At 42.1% G+C, this 17865-nt stretch overlaps 1 protein-coding gene across 2 annotated transcripts; it reads left to right on the forward strand.

The window, feature by feature from the left end:
• Positions 1 to 6995: 6995 nt before the first annotated feature.
• emc10 (ER membrane protein complex subunit 10) lies at positions 6996 to 11416 on the forward strand. Of its 2 annotated transcripts, XM_069165492.1 has the most exons (8): positions 6996 to 7124; positions 7270 to 7336; positions 7859 to 7971; positions 8139 to 8252; positions 8745 to 8929; positions 9025 to 9118; positions 10262 to 10359; positions 10964 to 11101. In XM_069165492.1, the coding sequence occupies exons 1-7, from the start codon at positions 7032 to 7034 to the stop codon at positions 10346 to 10348; spliced, it is 753 nt and encodes a 250-aa protein (XP_069021593.1). In that variant the 5' UTR covers positions 6996 to 7031; the 3' UTR covers positions 10349 to 10359; positions 10964 to 11101. The 2 variants fall into 2 exon arrangements, with proteins under 2 accessions (XP_069021593.1, XP_069021592.1); XM_069165491.1 differs by lacking the exon at positions 10262 to 10359 and having other exon boundaries at positions 10964 to 11416.
• Positions 11417 to 17865: the final 6449 nt, after the last annotated feature.

Here is a 17865-nt window from a genome sequence, read left to right on the forward strand (position 1 = left end):
CCGCCTCCCCTCCTCCCCCATCCCTCCCTCTCCAAGACACACACACACCCTCAACAAGGGGGGACGAGAGTGACAGAACGGTGGTTACTTGAAACCTTGGCAGGATCTGCGGGGGGGTGGTGTGGGGGAGTTGGGGGTGGGGGGGGGGCTTTGAGGAGCAGAAGGAAGACGCCGTGAGCGGTAAAACCGGTTCGAAGCCATAAGAAGAAAAGTCCGGCCCTCGTGAGGCGCCGGAGGCCGAACATTAACGAACTGACCGATGCTAATCGGCCGTGATTGACAGCTTCGCTCGGGGATGCTGCATCGGCCGAACTCTGCCGATATACGTTTCGGCGTTATTCGCCGGGGAAGGGCGTGAGAGAGCGAGCTGAAAACACGAGAGACACTTTCCGCGCCAAGAACCCGAACTTTGTTTATATCTAAACTTGATTTGGATTTGTCGCAGAAAAGACCAGAAACCATCAGGACGGATCAGAAATGGTGTTTCTGGGGTCGCAATCACGCTTCTGCTTTCTGTCACGATCTGATGTGTCAATATGGAGAAACGATAGACGGGGGATCTTCATACCGATCAAACGCGATCTGCCCAAAGAGCCTCGCTTTCATTCTGCAACGCAACACGCCGACGGTCATTAAATGCATCGTGTTGAGTTAACTGCCGGCATCATGCGTGCTCAGCATGTGTTTTACTTCGGGGAACAAGTGTTGGCTGAAGTCTTCAGCTGCGGAGTGAAAGAGCGGCCCGGCGGTCGCCGAGACGTCCTCCGAAGTAACGACCTCTCGCGCAAGTAGACCTTTTTGGGCAGGTAGCTTTTTGGTTTTTTTTCGACTCGCAGCTACGCTGGGGGCGCGTGTACCTTGCGACAGTGTTGCCATGACAACAACGCGCAGGCTGGTGGAAGTGGTGACGGACAGAATCTGAATCGGAGGCGTCGTAACGCTCACAAACCGACGGCTGACGACGTCGCCGGCGGTCGCCGGCGGTCGGCGCTTGGTGTATCAGTAACCTCGAGGTGGCAGTTGATTTTGAACTCAAGTTTCACCCCCTTCCCCTTCCCCTCCCTCCCTCCCTCCCTCCCTCAGCTCAGTAATGTTTGCTCAGTGTCTTGCCGACGAGGACCAATGAGAGCGAAGCAGCAGCAGTTGTTGTTCGGGAGCTGTCAACGGGGGGGTGGGGGGGTCGCTCAGGGATGCCAGGGACAAAGTCGCATTCGGCGGGAGGGAGGTCGCCGACCTCATTTCGCCTTCCGGTGTTCACGCCGGGGTTCGTCGCGTGTTGGTGGAATAAATATGTTGAGCAAAATGAAAACGTTTTGGTGATCGAAGCACGGCACCGGCCTTTTTCTTCTCAGCCAACAAATGGAAATTACAAGACATCAGCGTTAAATTATGCATTTAATAAGCGTTTCACTCGCCGCGCGTTCACCTGTATACGGTGGTGCGTTTATTGAATTTTTTTTTCCCACTGCGCAGATTGCCCAGGAGCCCACAACCTCGGCCGAGACAATAAACATTGTTGGAAGCTTTAATTTTGGAGAGAGAACTTCAGTCAGAAAGAGAGGCGGCGATTGAAGAACGGCTATTTAAGGCAAGTGCAACTTGAGATTCAGATGCTCAAGGAGAACAAAATACCCTCGAGGAAGATTACAGAGAGCCGTCTGAATGGGACATAAAAGGTCCTCGAGTCTGTTAGACCGACTGTAAATTATAACTTTACATTACTGAAGCTGAATTATCTTTAAAGAATCTTTTTGGATGCATTCGTAGCTCATCAGTGGTGATTTAAACTCTGAATAGGTTGAAATTACTCCAATATTTTGGATTTAAGGTGGATATAGGAGACTAACTATAGGTGTCCTACATGATCCAGTAAGTTATTTAACGCTTGCATTAGTTAAGCCTCGCCGAAGTACACGTTAAGCTAACCGAAGCAGGTCCCTTTAACATGACAGTCGCACACCAGTTAAGACATTAAAACTGTCAATCTGTACTTTTTATCGTCAAAATTTAGTGTCCTGAATTAGATTTTTTTTTTTAACAGAAGTAAAATTTAATATCAATAATAATAAAGTTAATGTCTATAGCTCCTTTCATACAAAAAAAACCCCTGCAGCTCAAAGTGCTTTACAGCAAGAACATTTAATGTAGCAGATAAAAAAGGAACATAAAAATATGGTCAAATGTGATTGAAACATGAAAATGAAAACTAAATGCATCTTGATTAAACACAAGATAACACATTAATAAAATACAAAAGAGTTAACGTATTGAAGACAGCAAAATGCATCGTAAGTGCGGTAGTTCATAATAGAAATAATAATCTTTATTATTATAGCTCCTTTCATACGAGACATGCAGCTCAAAGAATATCACATGCAGTGTTTCACGTATAAACAGAGGAACGTAAACGAAACACGAAAACAAGATAAAATGTCATTTAAAAAAAAGAAATAAAATGCATAAGAGCAGATAAAGATAAACACAAGAAAATTATAAAATACAATGGAGTTAAAATGTCGTTTTTAAGGGTGCAGGAGTGCAGAGGTTTTGGCAAATGCGAGCGAGCTTCAGGTGTGGCTAGTTTAAAGTTTTAAGGTTTTAACCTTTTTTTTTTTTTTTTAAAGTACTTACGGAGCTTCACAGGTTGCTCGTTCCACAGCTTTGGAGCATAACTGACTAAATGTAGTGCGTGAACAAGTTTTGACAGATTGTGGCAGTGAAAAGAAAGAAACTAAAAACCTGCATTAATACAATGAGACACTCTTTCTCTGCATTTCTTACATTTTAATGAACGACTCGGCCTGGTTTTGGCTGCTCTGCTACTCTGGAGCAGTGGAATTGAACTGGCAACCCTTTGGTGTCGAGATCAGCCTCTTAACCGTGAGGCCTCAGCTTATATCACTTTGAGCATGTTTCCAAAGATCGAGGTCAAACCGTGTTTTTTTTATTCGGCATCCGCGAACACACACTGGGTTTACTGCAAAGCATCTTTAATAAGTGTTTTATATTCACGATAGATCAGAAGCTAAAAAGGACTTACACACACCAGGTGGACCGAGTCATTACTCTATACGCGAGTGGCGATGTTGCTTTATATTCATCGGATGTATAAATAACGAGCTGTTAACAAAGAAGCTCCCTACGCCAACATAAAAAAAGAGATTTCATTTGAGTGACTGTAAATCTGCTCCTACTTACTTTTTGTTGTCGCTCTACGTGATGAAATTATGTTTGATGTGCGAAGAACAATGTGTGCTTAAAATATTTACTTCATCAAGTGAGAGGTGGATGTCAGTTTTGTACTCTGGAGCAGGTGTTACACAAAAATGTTTTTCAGATAAAAATGTTGTCTTACATCCTTCAATAAGTTTAGTTTCTTCCTCCTTTTGGAATTGGGGTCATAAGACAATAAGACTGAAAACAATTTGCTGCAATTGTTTGATCAGAAACATCATGAAATATTTATTTATTTTAGAAAAACTTCAGACTATCTGCAGGCTTACGAGAAAATTATTTTCCTGTCATTAACCCCAAACTGCGGCAGCATATTAAAAACTTTGCATGTGTTTCGAAACACTTTGTTGACTTTCTGTCTCATTTTTCACGATGCTCCCTTTTTAACGCGGGCAGACGTTTCGCGACAGCGTCTTCCTTCAAAGTGAAAGTCCTGCTGTCAGCTCACATATATACACATGCTTTCATATTTGACTAAGAATAGTAAGGTGACACCGTTGTTTAGGGCGGTGACAGAGAGTAATGGGCTTTCCCAGTAAAGTGTGTGTGTGTGTGGGGGGGGCAGATACTGCATTGGCCTGCATAGTTTCAGAGTTGTAGCCCGGGGGAATCACATGCCTCACTCACCATATGCTCCATGCACGGCTCCGCCACCTTTAAACTGAGAAGAGGAGCCCACAGAGAAAAGGCCCACTGTTTCCATCAACAGTCATACAATAACTGAAGAAAAAAAAAAAAAAAAAAAAAGAAAAAAAAAAAAAAAAACGGAGGTATTATCATTAAATTATTATCATTAAAGTAACATATATCCTGTTGATTCAACCCGGGCGTCACAGCAAAGCGTGAAATAGAAACGCTTTGGGCTTGTCTAGGCGTGAAAGTTACACGTTTACTAATGAACCCTTCTGCATGCTTAGAGCCACATGATTCACAGGAAAATTTTACTTTTAGCGAAACCACGTAGTTGGGGTTACTAAAGAAGTACACGGTTGAGGTTCGGCAGCAAAAAGCGATTGAAGAAAAAGTTGTTACCTTCTGGATTTGAACCTCTTCATCCCGCAGGGACAGCACCAAAATGCTTTACCGGAGTGGACAGGCGTGTCTATTTCACGCTTTGCCGTGATACTGTGTTGGTTGATTACAGAGTCTGAATAGACGACTGGGCTGGAATAACTGATTTTTTGTTTTGTTTTGTTTTAGCAGAAAAAGGTTAAAACAAGTTAGATAGTCCCAATAAAATAGTCTTGACTTCTTGATATTCTAAACTTTAACGGATTAACACTGGATTCAAAACTCCTTTTCAGCACTTCGGGGCTGAAATGTTGAAGTTTAAAATGATGGATGCCTCTCACTTGTACCCACTGAGGGTTTATTGCATGTCAGCAGAACTCTTCAGCCAGGAATAAGCATTGAGAAATAAATCACATCAATCACATTTGGCAGAAACCTGCAGCTGATCTCTCTTTTCTTTAAGTTTGGTACTTTTATTTTTGGGCTCATGGACTGTTTATCAGCAGTTTGGCAACTTAGATTAGCAACCAAAGCTGGATCCAGTGCATGCAGACTCAAAGAAGAAGAACAAAAATTATAAACTCTGTTTTTGAAGTGCCACATATCGTAGTCTTTGTTCACTACACAACAAACCGAATCGAGAACCGCGGGTTTATACAACATGGGTACAAAAACGAACGCGTTGCAACCGAGAGTTAACAATTCATTTCCATAATAAAAACTGTATTATGTGCATTCACTCTGGAAAACAAAAGGATTTGTCCAGTTTAGCATTAAAATGTTAAATTATCACCTACAGGGAGCGTTAAATGAGGGTGTGACTGAACCCAAAACCATGAAGAACACACATAGGTCAAATCATTGATGCTTCATTTAGACTAAATACTGTAAGTGTGCATTCAAATACGTTACAACAGACGATCAGTATAGCATTCATGTAATCTCTCTTCCTATATTTATCTTTTGTCTTTTCATCCTTGCCTTTATAGAATAGAATAGAATAGAATAGAATAGAATAGAATAGAATAGAATAGAATAGAATAGAATTTGGCGTGTTACTTGTTAGTTACAAAAACAGCCCAAAAAAAAAAGACACATCCTAGAAATACAATAAATAAATACTTTTTTTAAAATTGAGAAATAAATCAAAGGACCCAGCTGTCAAACCAGGGACATTGTGATGTCACGGTCAGAGTCTCGAACCCACCAGGAGGCCGCTGTTTGCGGGACAGTTTTACGAGCTTCCCAGTACGATACAGTACGTGTCTATACAAAAACAATATGGTCCATTTCAGAGCCAGATGTAAGGTATCAAATAACCCCTGCAATCCTCTTCTCCACTTTTAAAGCCACTATTAACTACTAGAAAGAAAAAAAAAAAAAAAGTCTCTGCTTCCACAGATCAAAAAAGAAAGTCTCGGGAAGAAATTAAATCTGATCACACGTGGTCACTCGGGTCGCCTTCTGATCTCAGATGTGAACAGCTGTTCATTCCAGCTTGATGTAAACACAAGACGGTAAAAACACTGATCCGGGCGTAGATTCACCCCTTAAAAAAAGGGACTTTTAGGTAAACACAATGCTGGCTAAGGTGGAGCACAGAATGCTGACTACAGGATTTAGAAACATGAATTACCCTCTTCATCACAGCACAAATATTTATTATTCAGCTGATAAAAATGGCACTTTTAGGGGCTTTCAGAGGGTATGGGGGGGGGGGGGGGCGAGAGGAAAGTTGAAGGGGGCTTTTCTGGTCTGTTAGCAGCCCCTGCTGGCCGCGGATGTGTCGGTGCACGCAGAAGCACATCACATGAATATTCACAGAGCTACATGAATATTCACAACAAATCTACATCATGATTATTTCAGTGATTCTGTTCAGGGATGCAAAGGAGAGTGAGATGGTGTTTGACATGTTGTGCCATGAACTGACGAATACGCCAGCGTGAAGCCGTCAACGCAGCACATATTTAACAGGAGGTGTCGTAAATATAAAGAAACGAAGCTAAAATGTTGACAGCCCAAAATGTTAAAAAATTATGAAGCGCTTCCATTTGCCAAGAAAATTGTAGCTGACACGTTACAAGACAGCAGCACACGTAACAAACCTGGTTCATCAGCGGCGTTATGTCAACACACACGGGAACTACACTGTAAATAACAGAAAGCTAAAAAAAAAATATGAATTCAAAGAGTGGACGGTGTTCCTGTGCAGCAGGAGTGAAAAGTTGATGAGAGGTTGCATAAACAACATGCATGCAAGTAGGTCAGCACATAACTTAAACAGCTCAGCATGAGAAAATCAACACCGTGTGTGTGTGTGTGTTTTTGTGTATGTGTGTGTGTGTGTGTTTTTGTGACTAACATTTCTCACCTGTGCAAGGCTGCCAATCATTTACAGGAATGTTGTAAACAAAGCTGCTCTGAATGATGAGTGATGAAGCCATCGGCTCAGCTTAAAATGACAGTCAGAAACATTATGAGCCTTTTGTTCAACGGCTTTAAAAATTTAAAGGTAATTAAAGGAAATGTAAAAAATAATCATGAATAATTAGATGTGAACAAAAAAAAAAATCCTGAATAAAAATTAAACACGTTACTAAAAGAAGGAAAGGAAAGCGGGAAAAGAAAAGAAAAGAAAAGAAAAGAAAAGAAAAGAAAAGAAAAGAAAAGAAAAGAAAAGAAAAGAAAAGAAAAGAAAAGGGCGGAAATGCTTTTGTTGTTCCCGGAAGTGGTAATTTTACGGGTGGTCCAATCGACATTTCCGGTACTTCTTCCTGTTAAAAATGGCTCGTCTACTGCCCTTTAATTTAGCTGTTATTTCTATTATTTTGTTCGTCGTGTGCACGGATTTTGCACGTTGTAATAATGGCCGACGGGTAAGTGTGACACGTGGTGAATTAAAAAAAAAAAACAACACAAAAAAAACGCATTTTAAAAGCTGGACCTGTTAGCTGCGTGATTAGCATTAGCAGCGTGTGAGCGGCTCCAGGCTGACGGTAGATTTGTGTTTTTCCTCCGCAGGTCGGTGACGCCTCGGAGGCTGAGTTCAGCGGGTTCTCCGTCCCCCTCGAGCACTCGTTTGAAGTCGGTAAGAAAGTGTCATCGCTGTTATTCCGCGATTGTAAAGGCGCGTAAACGTCATCGCCAAATGCGAGGGGCCGGCTAACCGAGCAGGCGTGTCCGAACGGATGAGTCCACCCGCCGGACTCCATTGAAAAATCTGTCAATTCGACATTTGTTTGCTGCGTCGGTCGTTTGTTAACCTCGTGCGACGTATGTGGGGATATTTAGAGATCTGCCATCGTGTTCGGTGAAATCCGGCGTGCACAGTAACCTGCTACGACACACACACACACACACACACACACACACACACACAGTTTATAGCTATATCACGTGGGCTCCAAATAACTTTCATTTAAAACTTTTTGCCAATGCGATACTCTTTTTATTCCTGGATTTGTCTTTTGAAAATGTTATTTTAAAGTGGAGATATGATGCTTGCTCTCCATCCATCCATTCATGCATTCATCCATCCATCCATTCATCCATCCATTCATCCATTCATCCATTCATGTCTGTTCTTCTCCGTCTTCTCTCTTGTTTTCAGATGATATAGCAAAGTTTCGGGTGCGCGGGGCGCTGGTGTTGAAAGCTGGAAGGGAGCCGAGTGTTTCGCTGACTCAGAACCAGCTGTCGGAGGAGGACAGAACCAAGCTGAAGGTGAGCTGCGACGTGTCAAAGGAAAACAAAACGGCAAATACAGTTCATCATCCGGTGTTAAAGTTGAAAGGAAGCGACGAGCCCTAAAACGCGAAGTCAGCGGGTCATTTATAAAAGTGTGATAACTGTAATCGCACCGTCGAACCTCGTTTGTCGTGACTCCGCAGGAAGTGGCGGCGGTGGACGGCCTCTACCGGGTCCGGGTGCCGCGTGTTTTCCTGCAGGCCGACCGGCAGACGGAGCGCCAGGTGGACGGTCACCTCACGGCGTTCGTCAGAGCCGTGAGTTTCTCTTCACTTCCACTTTACTGAATTTTTATTTTTTTTTGGGGGGGGGGGGTGATTTTATTCATGAATAATACATTTATAATGTTGTTGGGTTTACAAGTTTACAGTGCGGTGAATTAAATGGCTAAACCAGATTAAATTATTGCTTATTTTAAAAAAAGAAAAGCAAAATGTCTGAGGAGTTTTACGTTTCAACTTCCAGATGCACTTGTTAAAGATCTGTGATGGATCTGGATTTTAGTTTTTGACCGAACCTTCTTCCAGATGTTTTGTTTTGTTTTTTAAACTGCGTTTCTTTGTGTTTGTCTCACTTCTGTGCAAAAATACAATTGCAGTTATTCGACGTTTCCACGAGAATTATATTCCAGGCATTGTGTAGGTAGATAATCACTTTAAGGAAGCGGAAAGATATTTAAGAAGCGTTAGTTCGGAGTTCATAAAACGCGTTTGAGTTGACGCTGAGCGACGGGAACCTCTGGTCCTCAGTGCGCCATGGTCGAGTCCCACCTGAGCGACGTGATCGCGCTGCACACCGACGTCTCCGGCTACCTCATCGCCATCTCCATAGTGACGCTGCCCGGCGCCTGCAGGGGCACCGAGGTCGAGGACGAAGTGGACCTGGAGGTCTTCAACACCACGCTCAGCATCGTGGCGCCGGTCAACGCGCCCGGGTCAGTGCCCCCCCCCAACCCCCCGAAACGTATCCTCGAAGACGGCTTCGGTTTAAGCTCCGCCTCCTCGTTTGAACTCCTGTGCTTCCCCGCAGGCCCGAGACGACCCTGTTCCTCGAGCGAATACAGCTGGAGACGGAGAAGAAAGGGAAGAATCCACAAGAGCAGAAGTCCTTCTTCGCTAAATATGTGAGTACGCACGCCGAAAGCCGCCGGTGACATCTGCTTCTCCGCCTCCCGTAATCGGTGCTGCGACGATCGTAATTCCCCCTCGCGGTTAACGGATAGTTGAAAAACGTTAAGAAACGGGAGGAACGTCAGTCCTGGGATTTATTTCACTCGTGGGTCTAAATGACGGTCGCTCCTTTTGGTTTTGCTCTACGTGGGCTTCGCTGTTTATTCCTCTTTAATCCCACCTGGACGCCGGTTCAGACTCGAGAACTCACAGTTACCTGTTCAGCTTGTGTTTATTTATCTTTAAAAAATAAATTAAAAAAAAAGAGCTCAAGAAGTAACGAACTGATTCTGAATATTATGAATTGAGACGATTCGTGAGTTTTAAAATGACAAAAGGTACTTTAAAAAAAATTAATTTAAAAGCTGCATTTTGTGCTGCAATATTAAAGTGAACCTGGAGCCGAGTTTCACCATCGTTTTGGATCCGAGTGACAAATAGGGAGAATAAGTTGTTGTTGTTGTTGTTGTTTATCAGTCCGTTACAGAGCGAGAGGACCGTAGTGTAATAATTTGGGGCTTTATGTCCACTTCAACTGCTGGTTTCTCTCGCCGACAGTCTCGGATTCTTCATAAATGTTTTGTGGATGGATGAGACAAAAAAACAACAACAACAACAAAAAAAAAACGTTTTGGTTGAAATGAGAAGCGTTGTGTTTGGACAAAAGGAAGAAAAAAAAAGGACCGCATGAGAGCTTTTTCCTGTCTGTGAAGCACGCCGATGGTTCGGGTCCGGTCCAGTCGGGTCCGGTCCGGTCCAGTCGGGTCGGGTCCGGTTGGTCCGTCGCCGATGATGCAACAATGAATTCCGAGTTCCACCAGCGAACTCTAATCAGAAGCTCTCGGCTCCTGATGTATTTTTAAGTCCTGATGATGTTGTTTTGGTCTGATTTGTACCAAACTTTCAAGCGCCACCGTAAGCGAGGAACAAATTGTGATTCTCCTTTTCTTTTTCTTCTTTTTTTTTTTTCTTTTTTTTTTAAAGCGACTTGGCTCGTCCGGACTTTTGTACGATCTCTCTGTCTTGTGTTGACTGTGTGCTGCGCTGCGCTGCTTCCTGTGACCGTGTGCTGACTCGGCGCTGTGCTGTGTTTTCAGTGGTATTTGATTGTGGGAGGCGCAATCTTCCTCATGGTCTCCAATTCGGCACAGCCCCCAGCAGGGGGCGACAGAGAGCAGAGCTGATTCCCACTAAAGTACAGTCTTTTTACTTGTGGCTCCCTCCCTCTGTCCCTCCGTCCTTCCTTCCTTCCCTCCCTCCCTCCCTCCTTCACTCCATCCTCTGTCCTTCGCACTTTGTCTTTAATTTGGTGACTAACAGAAACCGTCTCCGTTCCTCCTTTTCCCGCCTTTTACTCTGTTTTAGTCTTTTTTTTTTCCAGGTCCAATACCAAATACATCTCAGGCTGATAAACGCAGAGATCAAACTTTTATCAAATGAAAGCGACTCCTCTGAGGAAGTCTGCACGTTAAGGCGTCAGTCCACCCTGAATCCAAACTGTCCGCGTTAACGTGTTTTCAGTGTGTTTGGTGTTTGACCCTGAAATATTTATTTATTTATTTATTTATTTATTTATTTATTTATTTATTTATTTATTTATTTATTTATTTATTTATTTATTTAACTCTACAGCCTCTCACCTGTTTGTGCACTTTACCTTTTGTCTTCTCTTCTGTTCAGAACTAAATCTGGGATGACCAATCTGGAAGTACATGTCATGTGATTACACTTCATTTGTCATGTTGAAAACGGATATTGTCGCGTTTACCTTCCTCTTTGTCTCCTCTCCTCTCCTCCAGTGGATGTACATCGTGCCGCTCGTTCTCTTCCTGATGATGTCCGGCGCCCAGGACCAATCAGGAGGAGGCGCCGGGGGCGGAGCAGCCAATGGAGGTGGCCGATGAGCAACTTTTTTTTTTTTTTTTTTTTTTTTTTTTTTTTTTTAATTTAAATTTAAACAGAATAATTCTCTTGAACAGTTTTGGATTGCTGTACATAACACTATTTAAGGAAGATGAATGTCTGTTTCACATCTTAAAGCTGTACAGCACACAGGAGATAGTGGGCCGTTGCGGAGGACTGCATTTTTGTTACTAATGTGAAAATAAAGTATTTATTACTTGACATTTCCGATTTATTAAAATTAAGATAAAGATAAAACAAATCTTTTTTTTTTTCCCAATACTGTGTGTGTGTGTGCAAAAGTCTTCTCTCTTTAACAGAAAAAATAAACATTTATATTCTACTGCAAACTCGAGTTTTAATATACCAATAAAAAAAATGGTATCAATATATATTGAGAACAATTTCAAATCCAATATTTTAAAAATTCTAGTCATTTTTAATCGAATTCCAGACAAATAGGTTTGTTCCTGTTTCCGAGGGAAATCCGAACCGCCTCTGTGTCAGTTCAGTTGAAGGGGAAAGCCTCCATTCGGGGGGGGGGGTCATTCAATAAGTGCGTCTTAAATAAGGTGCACTTGCAAAAAGAACTTATCTCTCCAAATGCTTCCTGCAGACGGTGGAGAAGTTCAATATAAGTTCGGAGACTGCTCCCTGTTGCCGTGGCGCCACACGTTCAGGTGATGTGCAGCGACTGTTTTTTTCCCCCCTCGGAGGCCTCGGAGGGGTCCCGGTGGAACTCGGCGTTGACAGTCTGACTCTGAGGGAGGGACGAATTCAACGATGCACAACTCCCGCCGACGTCAAAGAAAAAAATAAATCTATCTATCCATCCATCCATCTGTCTAGTGGTTGCGGACGTAGATTTGATACACGTGTCAGTCCACGACGGGAAAGCGTGTCAGTGTCACGTTTTAGCCTCACCTAACGTAGGAAAAGTAAGGTGCCTTAAATTGAGCCACTAAAAGCCACATGGGTAGATTTATTTAAAGAAATCCATCTTGTTTTCTCATGTACTCTTGGAAAAAAGGGAAGGTTTGAACCCTCCCCCTCCTCCCCCCGACCTGTCTCCATGTGTGTCACATGACTTCTGTCATACGACCTCCTTCTTCGGCAAAATGTGACACTGACCCGGTATCCTATCCCCGGACCGACAGGTGTGCAGACCCGCTGGGCCTGCAATATAAGATATTTCATTATTCGAATGTGGTTTTTGAGTTGGTTTTTTTTCATCTCTTATTTTGAAATCACAAAAAACACAAAACAGGTTCAAAATGAATCCTAAAAAAACCCCCAAAAAAACCACAAGTTCTGCAGGAAATCTGTTTCCGCATCGCTTTCTCGCATTTTATTCTTTTTTTTTTTCTTGCAAACAAATAATATTAACGAGCCTAACTATGCCTTTACATATATATATATATATATATATATATATATATTACTGCAGCAACTGATGTTTGTGCTGCTAGTAAACTTGGAGGGAAAACCGGTACGAAGCTCAACGTCCAACACGCCGGTCCAACTCAAACTAAATGGCGACCAGCAGTCTGCCATTTGAGGGGGAGGAAGAGGGGGGGGGGGGGGGGGCTAATGAGAACATCTTCCTGTGTATTTATAATTATGAGTCAGAGAGGAAGATCAGAGCTTCACAACAACGTGGATTTAGAAACTAAATGTCCCCCCGTCCCCCCCCCCCCCCAAAAAAAATAAAATAAATCCCCTCGTCAACATTGTCTCCTCCTCTCGGGCTGTTTTTCGTCGGAGAGGAAATATCCTCTTATTTTAAAGTGTTGAGCTTCAACACTTTAGTGACCTCTGGCCCCAACCGGGCCTTTCTGAGTACGAGTCACACACACACACACACACACACACACACACACACACACACCGTCCTGTCTCCAGTCACGGCCCCCAGCTGGCTGGGCAGCTGAAAGCGCACGAGGGAGAAGGTGATAACCACAGCTGAGAGAAAGAGGAGAGTCGCAGTGAAACGAGCCGGGACCACAAAATAATAGGCATCTGTTTTGTAAAGAGATCTGCGCGTGTCAGGCGGAAGCTTCTGATCAATCGCTTTCCTTTCTTTCTTTTTTCCGTTTTTTTTTCCCTCTCGACAGGAAGCCCGTGGTCGTGCGGCGTGATGGATGTCCGTCTACCGGGAAGCCGGAGGGAGTGCCACACATGTTCAGGACCAGACTCGAACACGTGTTACCTCTCGACAAGTGAATAACTCATTGGGAGGATGGGAACAAACAATTACTGCTGACATAAACATGATCAACAATTACTGCTGACATAAACATAATCAACAATTACTGCTGACATAAACATGATCAACAATTACTGCTGACATAAACATGATCAACAATTACCGCTGACATAAACATAATCAACAATTACTGCTGACATAAACATGATCAACAATTACTGCTGACATAAACATGATCAACAATTACTGCTGACATAAACATAATCAACAATTACTGCTGACATAAACATAATCAACAATTACTGCTGACATAAACATAATCAACAATTACTGCTGACATAAACATGATCAACAATTACTGCTGACATAAACATAATCAACAATTACCGCTGACATAAACATAATCAACAATTACTGCTGACATAAACATAATCAACAATTACTGCTGACATAAACATGATCAACAATTACTGCTGACATAAACATAATCAACAATTACTGCTGACATAAACATAATCAACAATTACTGCTGACATAAACATGATCAACAATTACCGCTGACATAAACATAATCAAGTTTAGATCAGAGTAAAATAGACTTTGAGTCTTTGAAATGTCCATCTGAGCCACCGTCGTTCTGCGTGTGTTTAATTCAGCTTTGTTACGTGATGTTAAATATTCCCTTTAGAATAAGTAATAAATTATAAGTTCTTTGTTCGTCGCAGTCGCGTCTGTTCGTCCAGCAGCTGCAAGAAAACTATCGATTGTATTGATTTTGATGTCGATTTTATATATTGAACACTTTGGTTTAAAACAAAATACTTTGATGCCTTTGAGCCGACGTTATCGCGAAGATAAGAGGGTTGACAATGTTAATAGTTTTTTTAATTTTTTTTATTTGTATTGCTGATGTTTGTGCACATTTTTATTTCCCCACCTAATTACAGAAAAAGTGTCCGCTTTAGTGGAATTGAATTAAATTACACATCAATGAGCTCGAAGAGATTTTTTTTTTTATTATTAAAGAGCTGCAAACTTAGGTGCTGACTCGACAAAACGTCTGCTTCACGTTACACCGACTTGTTTAAATTCAGTTAAATTCTATTTAAAAATATATATATATTTTTTTATCTTTTGTTTATAAGTCATCGTGAAGCCTGAAGTCGCGATAATTCAACTTAGCCTGGCGAGTGGTCGCTTTGTGCTTATCATTTATTATTATTATTATTATTATTGTGATTAATGGGAATATTTGTGGCTTTACTGAAGACAATGAACATCATTTTGACTGTCAATCAAATCAAAAATACATGCAAATAATTTAAATATTAGTTGACAAATTAAAAAATAATAATATATTTTACCCTATCTAGTGGTTTTCAAGATACATCACATACATGAAGCGGGGCTGCTGCTCGCACAGGACCATGCTACTCAAACCCCCCCCCCCCCTTTCCTCCTTCCTCCCTCCCTCCCCCACGCCTCTTATTACACGCCAGTGATTTAGGGGCAGTTACAAGGTTTATGTTGCGTTAAACCAGCAGGAGGCCCCCAGTTGATTTTCACACTATAAATCTGGATACTTAAAGCGCTGCGCGGTTTATTATCCGCGGTGTCTGAGTCGCATCTTCCACGCGGTGAAAGCTGAGCTGCCGTCGGACTCACGAGGACAGAGGGAAGGATCAGAGGTGGAAAGTAACGGGGCAGTCGGAGGAGAGGGTGCGGGGGGAGGGGGGGGGGTTTGAACCCTTTGCCCGTTGACAACAACAACAACAACAACAACCGTGGCCCCTTAAAGCGAAGCGAAGTACCGAGATGATCGAAAGTTGGATTGTTCAGAGTTTTTAAGTTGAGGATTTTTAGAAAAGGTTGAATAAACATCAGTTTTCACTCACTGGAGTATTTATTTATTTATTTATCAGGCTGTTGTTTCATCTCGAAGTTAAAATGTCGAGTTTTTCTGCAGTTTTTAAGCTCTCGGATCTGAATCCTGAGAAATTGTGGATGTTTTTTTAGTTTTTTTTCAGGTGGAAATGTGAAAAGATTTTTTTTCTGAGGGAATTCATTTTCATTTTTATTGTACTTGTTATTGAGTATTTCCATTTCTCTTGTTTATACCTCTACTTCTCCATGATTTAAAGGGAACTATTGTAGTTTTTTTTTTTGTTTACTTCACCACCATGCATTCTAAAATTACTAGTAACCTATGGGGTCAATATTTTACAAAGAAACATGTGTGATAAACTTGGTTTCACGAGTCGCATGTGGTCAGGTATTAAATATTTAAGAAAAACAGCAAAAATGAAAGAAAATCCCCCAAAATGAACAGGAAAATGTCCCATTAATTTTTTTCCCATTAATCTTTAAATAACTCCTTAATTTTATCTGGTGAATCATTGGACTAAATCATAAATAACTGTATATAAATTAAAACAGTAAAATGCTGCTTACTCATTGAGCCATTCCAACAAATGCCATTTGTTTTTGTAACAGAAAGTTTCTTTTTGATAATTTAAATAAGTTTATTTCGTAATCGTTTTGTGTATAATACCACAAAACGCAAAAATGTTGGAATACTTGCTTTTTTTTTTTTTTTTTACTTGTGTCAAAGTAGTTTTAAATTGTTGTATTTTTACTTTTCAGGAGGTAAAATGATGATAAAATGATTCACGATGGATAATAAATGTTTCGGTGCCTGCGGTCACGAACACGTTCGTGCTGAGATCCAAAAAAAAACACGTGGAGAAAAAAAAAAGACAAGTGAGAAAGGAGGGCAGAGCACCTGCTTTGTCAATCAGAGGAGAGCTAAGGAAACTACGAGGGGGACTCGGGACGGGGCCTGAAAAGCATCCCGGCGGCCTTCGGATTACACCCTCACGCTTATGGCTGCGCTGTTACATGCGAGGCCCGCCATGTTAACGTTGTAATGAAGTAACACGAGACGGCGTTTAACAGCCGGGAAACGTACATAGTGATCAGCGGGTGAATAACATGGCACCCCCCAAAACGCACCCCAAAGGTCACGGTACAATACTAGTTAAACCCGCTCACTGACAGCAGTAAGCAGCAGGTGTTGAAATGCCTTTCTGGTATTATAGGAGCCGGCGCTAAGCGGCCAGTTACACTTCATTAAAATTCTTCTTTTTCTTTTTTTTTTTATGACGGTGAGACACGTTTCTCGTGACAGGGAGTTGTTTCCTATTGAGTTGTAGCAATCAGTGCACGCTAAGACAAAAAGTCCAATTTCATTCATCAGGACAAAATCCCTGGAGATGTCCAATCTTATCCTGACGTATAACACAATTATCAGGGTATATAACAACAGGGAAGGGACGCGATTTACCAGGTAAATTATTCCAATCTGCGGGGGCTTTAAAAAAATATGCCTTTTTCTTACAGTGTTAAAATATCGTTGAGCAAAGTCATCTAATTACATGAATTTAATAATAACAGAATATTCTTCCTGACGGATACTTTTACTTTGGATTATATTTGTGTTGTATTGTATTTGTATTTTTATTGTTTAATGAAAATATGCGCCCATGTTAAATTTGATGGCAGCAACACGCCTCGAGAAAGTTGTGACGGGCAACAAAAAGAGTGCAAAAGTTGCGTAACGCTAAAAGAAACATCTGGTGGAGCATCTCACAACTAATTAGGTTCATTGGTAACAAGTCAGCGACCTGACCGGGTTCAGGATTCAGGCCCTGCTTTAAAACCGCACTTTATGCTGCAGTGGAAATCACTGCACGGAGCTCAGGAACACTTCTGTGAACACAGTTCATCGCCGCGTCCACAAATGTAAGTTCAAACTCCACAAAGAAGGAACCAGATAGAAACATGATCCCGGTGGTGCAGGGAGTTCCAACAGCACGGCTCCGTCGTAGAAGAGTCCGGCTGGTAAACTGGCCCCCTGTGGTGCAGACCTGTCAATCATTGGAAACATCTGAAGCGTCGTGACGTGAAAAAATACCACAAAGGAGGCCCTGAACTGTTGAGCAGCTGAAATCCAATATCAGGAGAGAATGGGACCACATTTCACTTTCAAAATTCCAGAAACGGGTCTCCTCAGTGTTCCCAGACGTTTGTTTACAGAGTGTTGTTAAAAGAAGAGGTGACGCAACACAGCGGTAAACACGACCCCCCATCCCAACTTTTTTTTTTTAGAGACGTGTTGCTGCCACCAAATTCAAAATAAGCAGATATTTTTCGTTTCAACGTTAGATATGTTGCCTTCGGTCTGTTTTCAATTAAATATGTGTTCACGTGATTTCACTCTGCATCCCAACTGGCTTGTTACAAATAAAACTCCTGAAAACCGGAAGTTTAATTCCTTTTCCGAGCAGATTCACGTTTGAGAACTCTTTTCATTTAAAGGGTTTTTGGGGGAGATAAACGGAAGGACTCCACCGCCGCTCAGTTGAAAGTAGTTCCCCGAAACAGCGGTGGCGGCGGCGGCGTCCCGCTGCCGACCGAGTTCACGAGATGTTGTTCCCACAGTCTGACTGCAGCAGCACTTTGGTACACTTTGCCTCAAGTTCTCTGCCAGCACATGCAGCAGCTGCTGATTGATGGCGTCTTGGATTGTCGACA

This window comes from Embiotoca jacksoni, unplaced genomic scaffold (assembly GCF_022577435.1).
Source record: "Embiotoca jacksoni isolate LCO1_2020_lvr unplaced genomic scaffold, fEmbJac1.0.p SCAF_34, whole genome shotgun sequence".
In the NCBI taxonomy this organism is placed as follows: Eukaryota; Metazoa; Chordata; class Actinopteri; family Embiotocidae; genus Embiotoca; species Embiotoca jacksoni.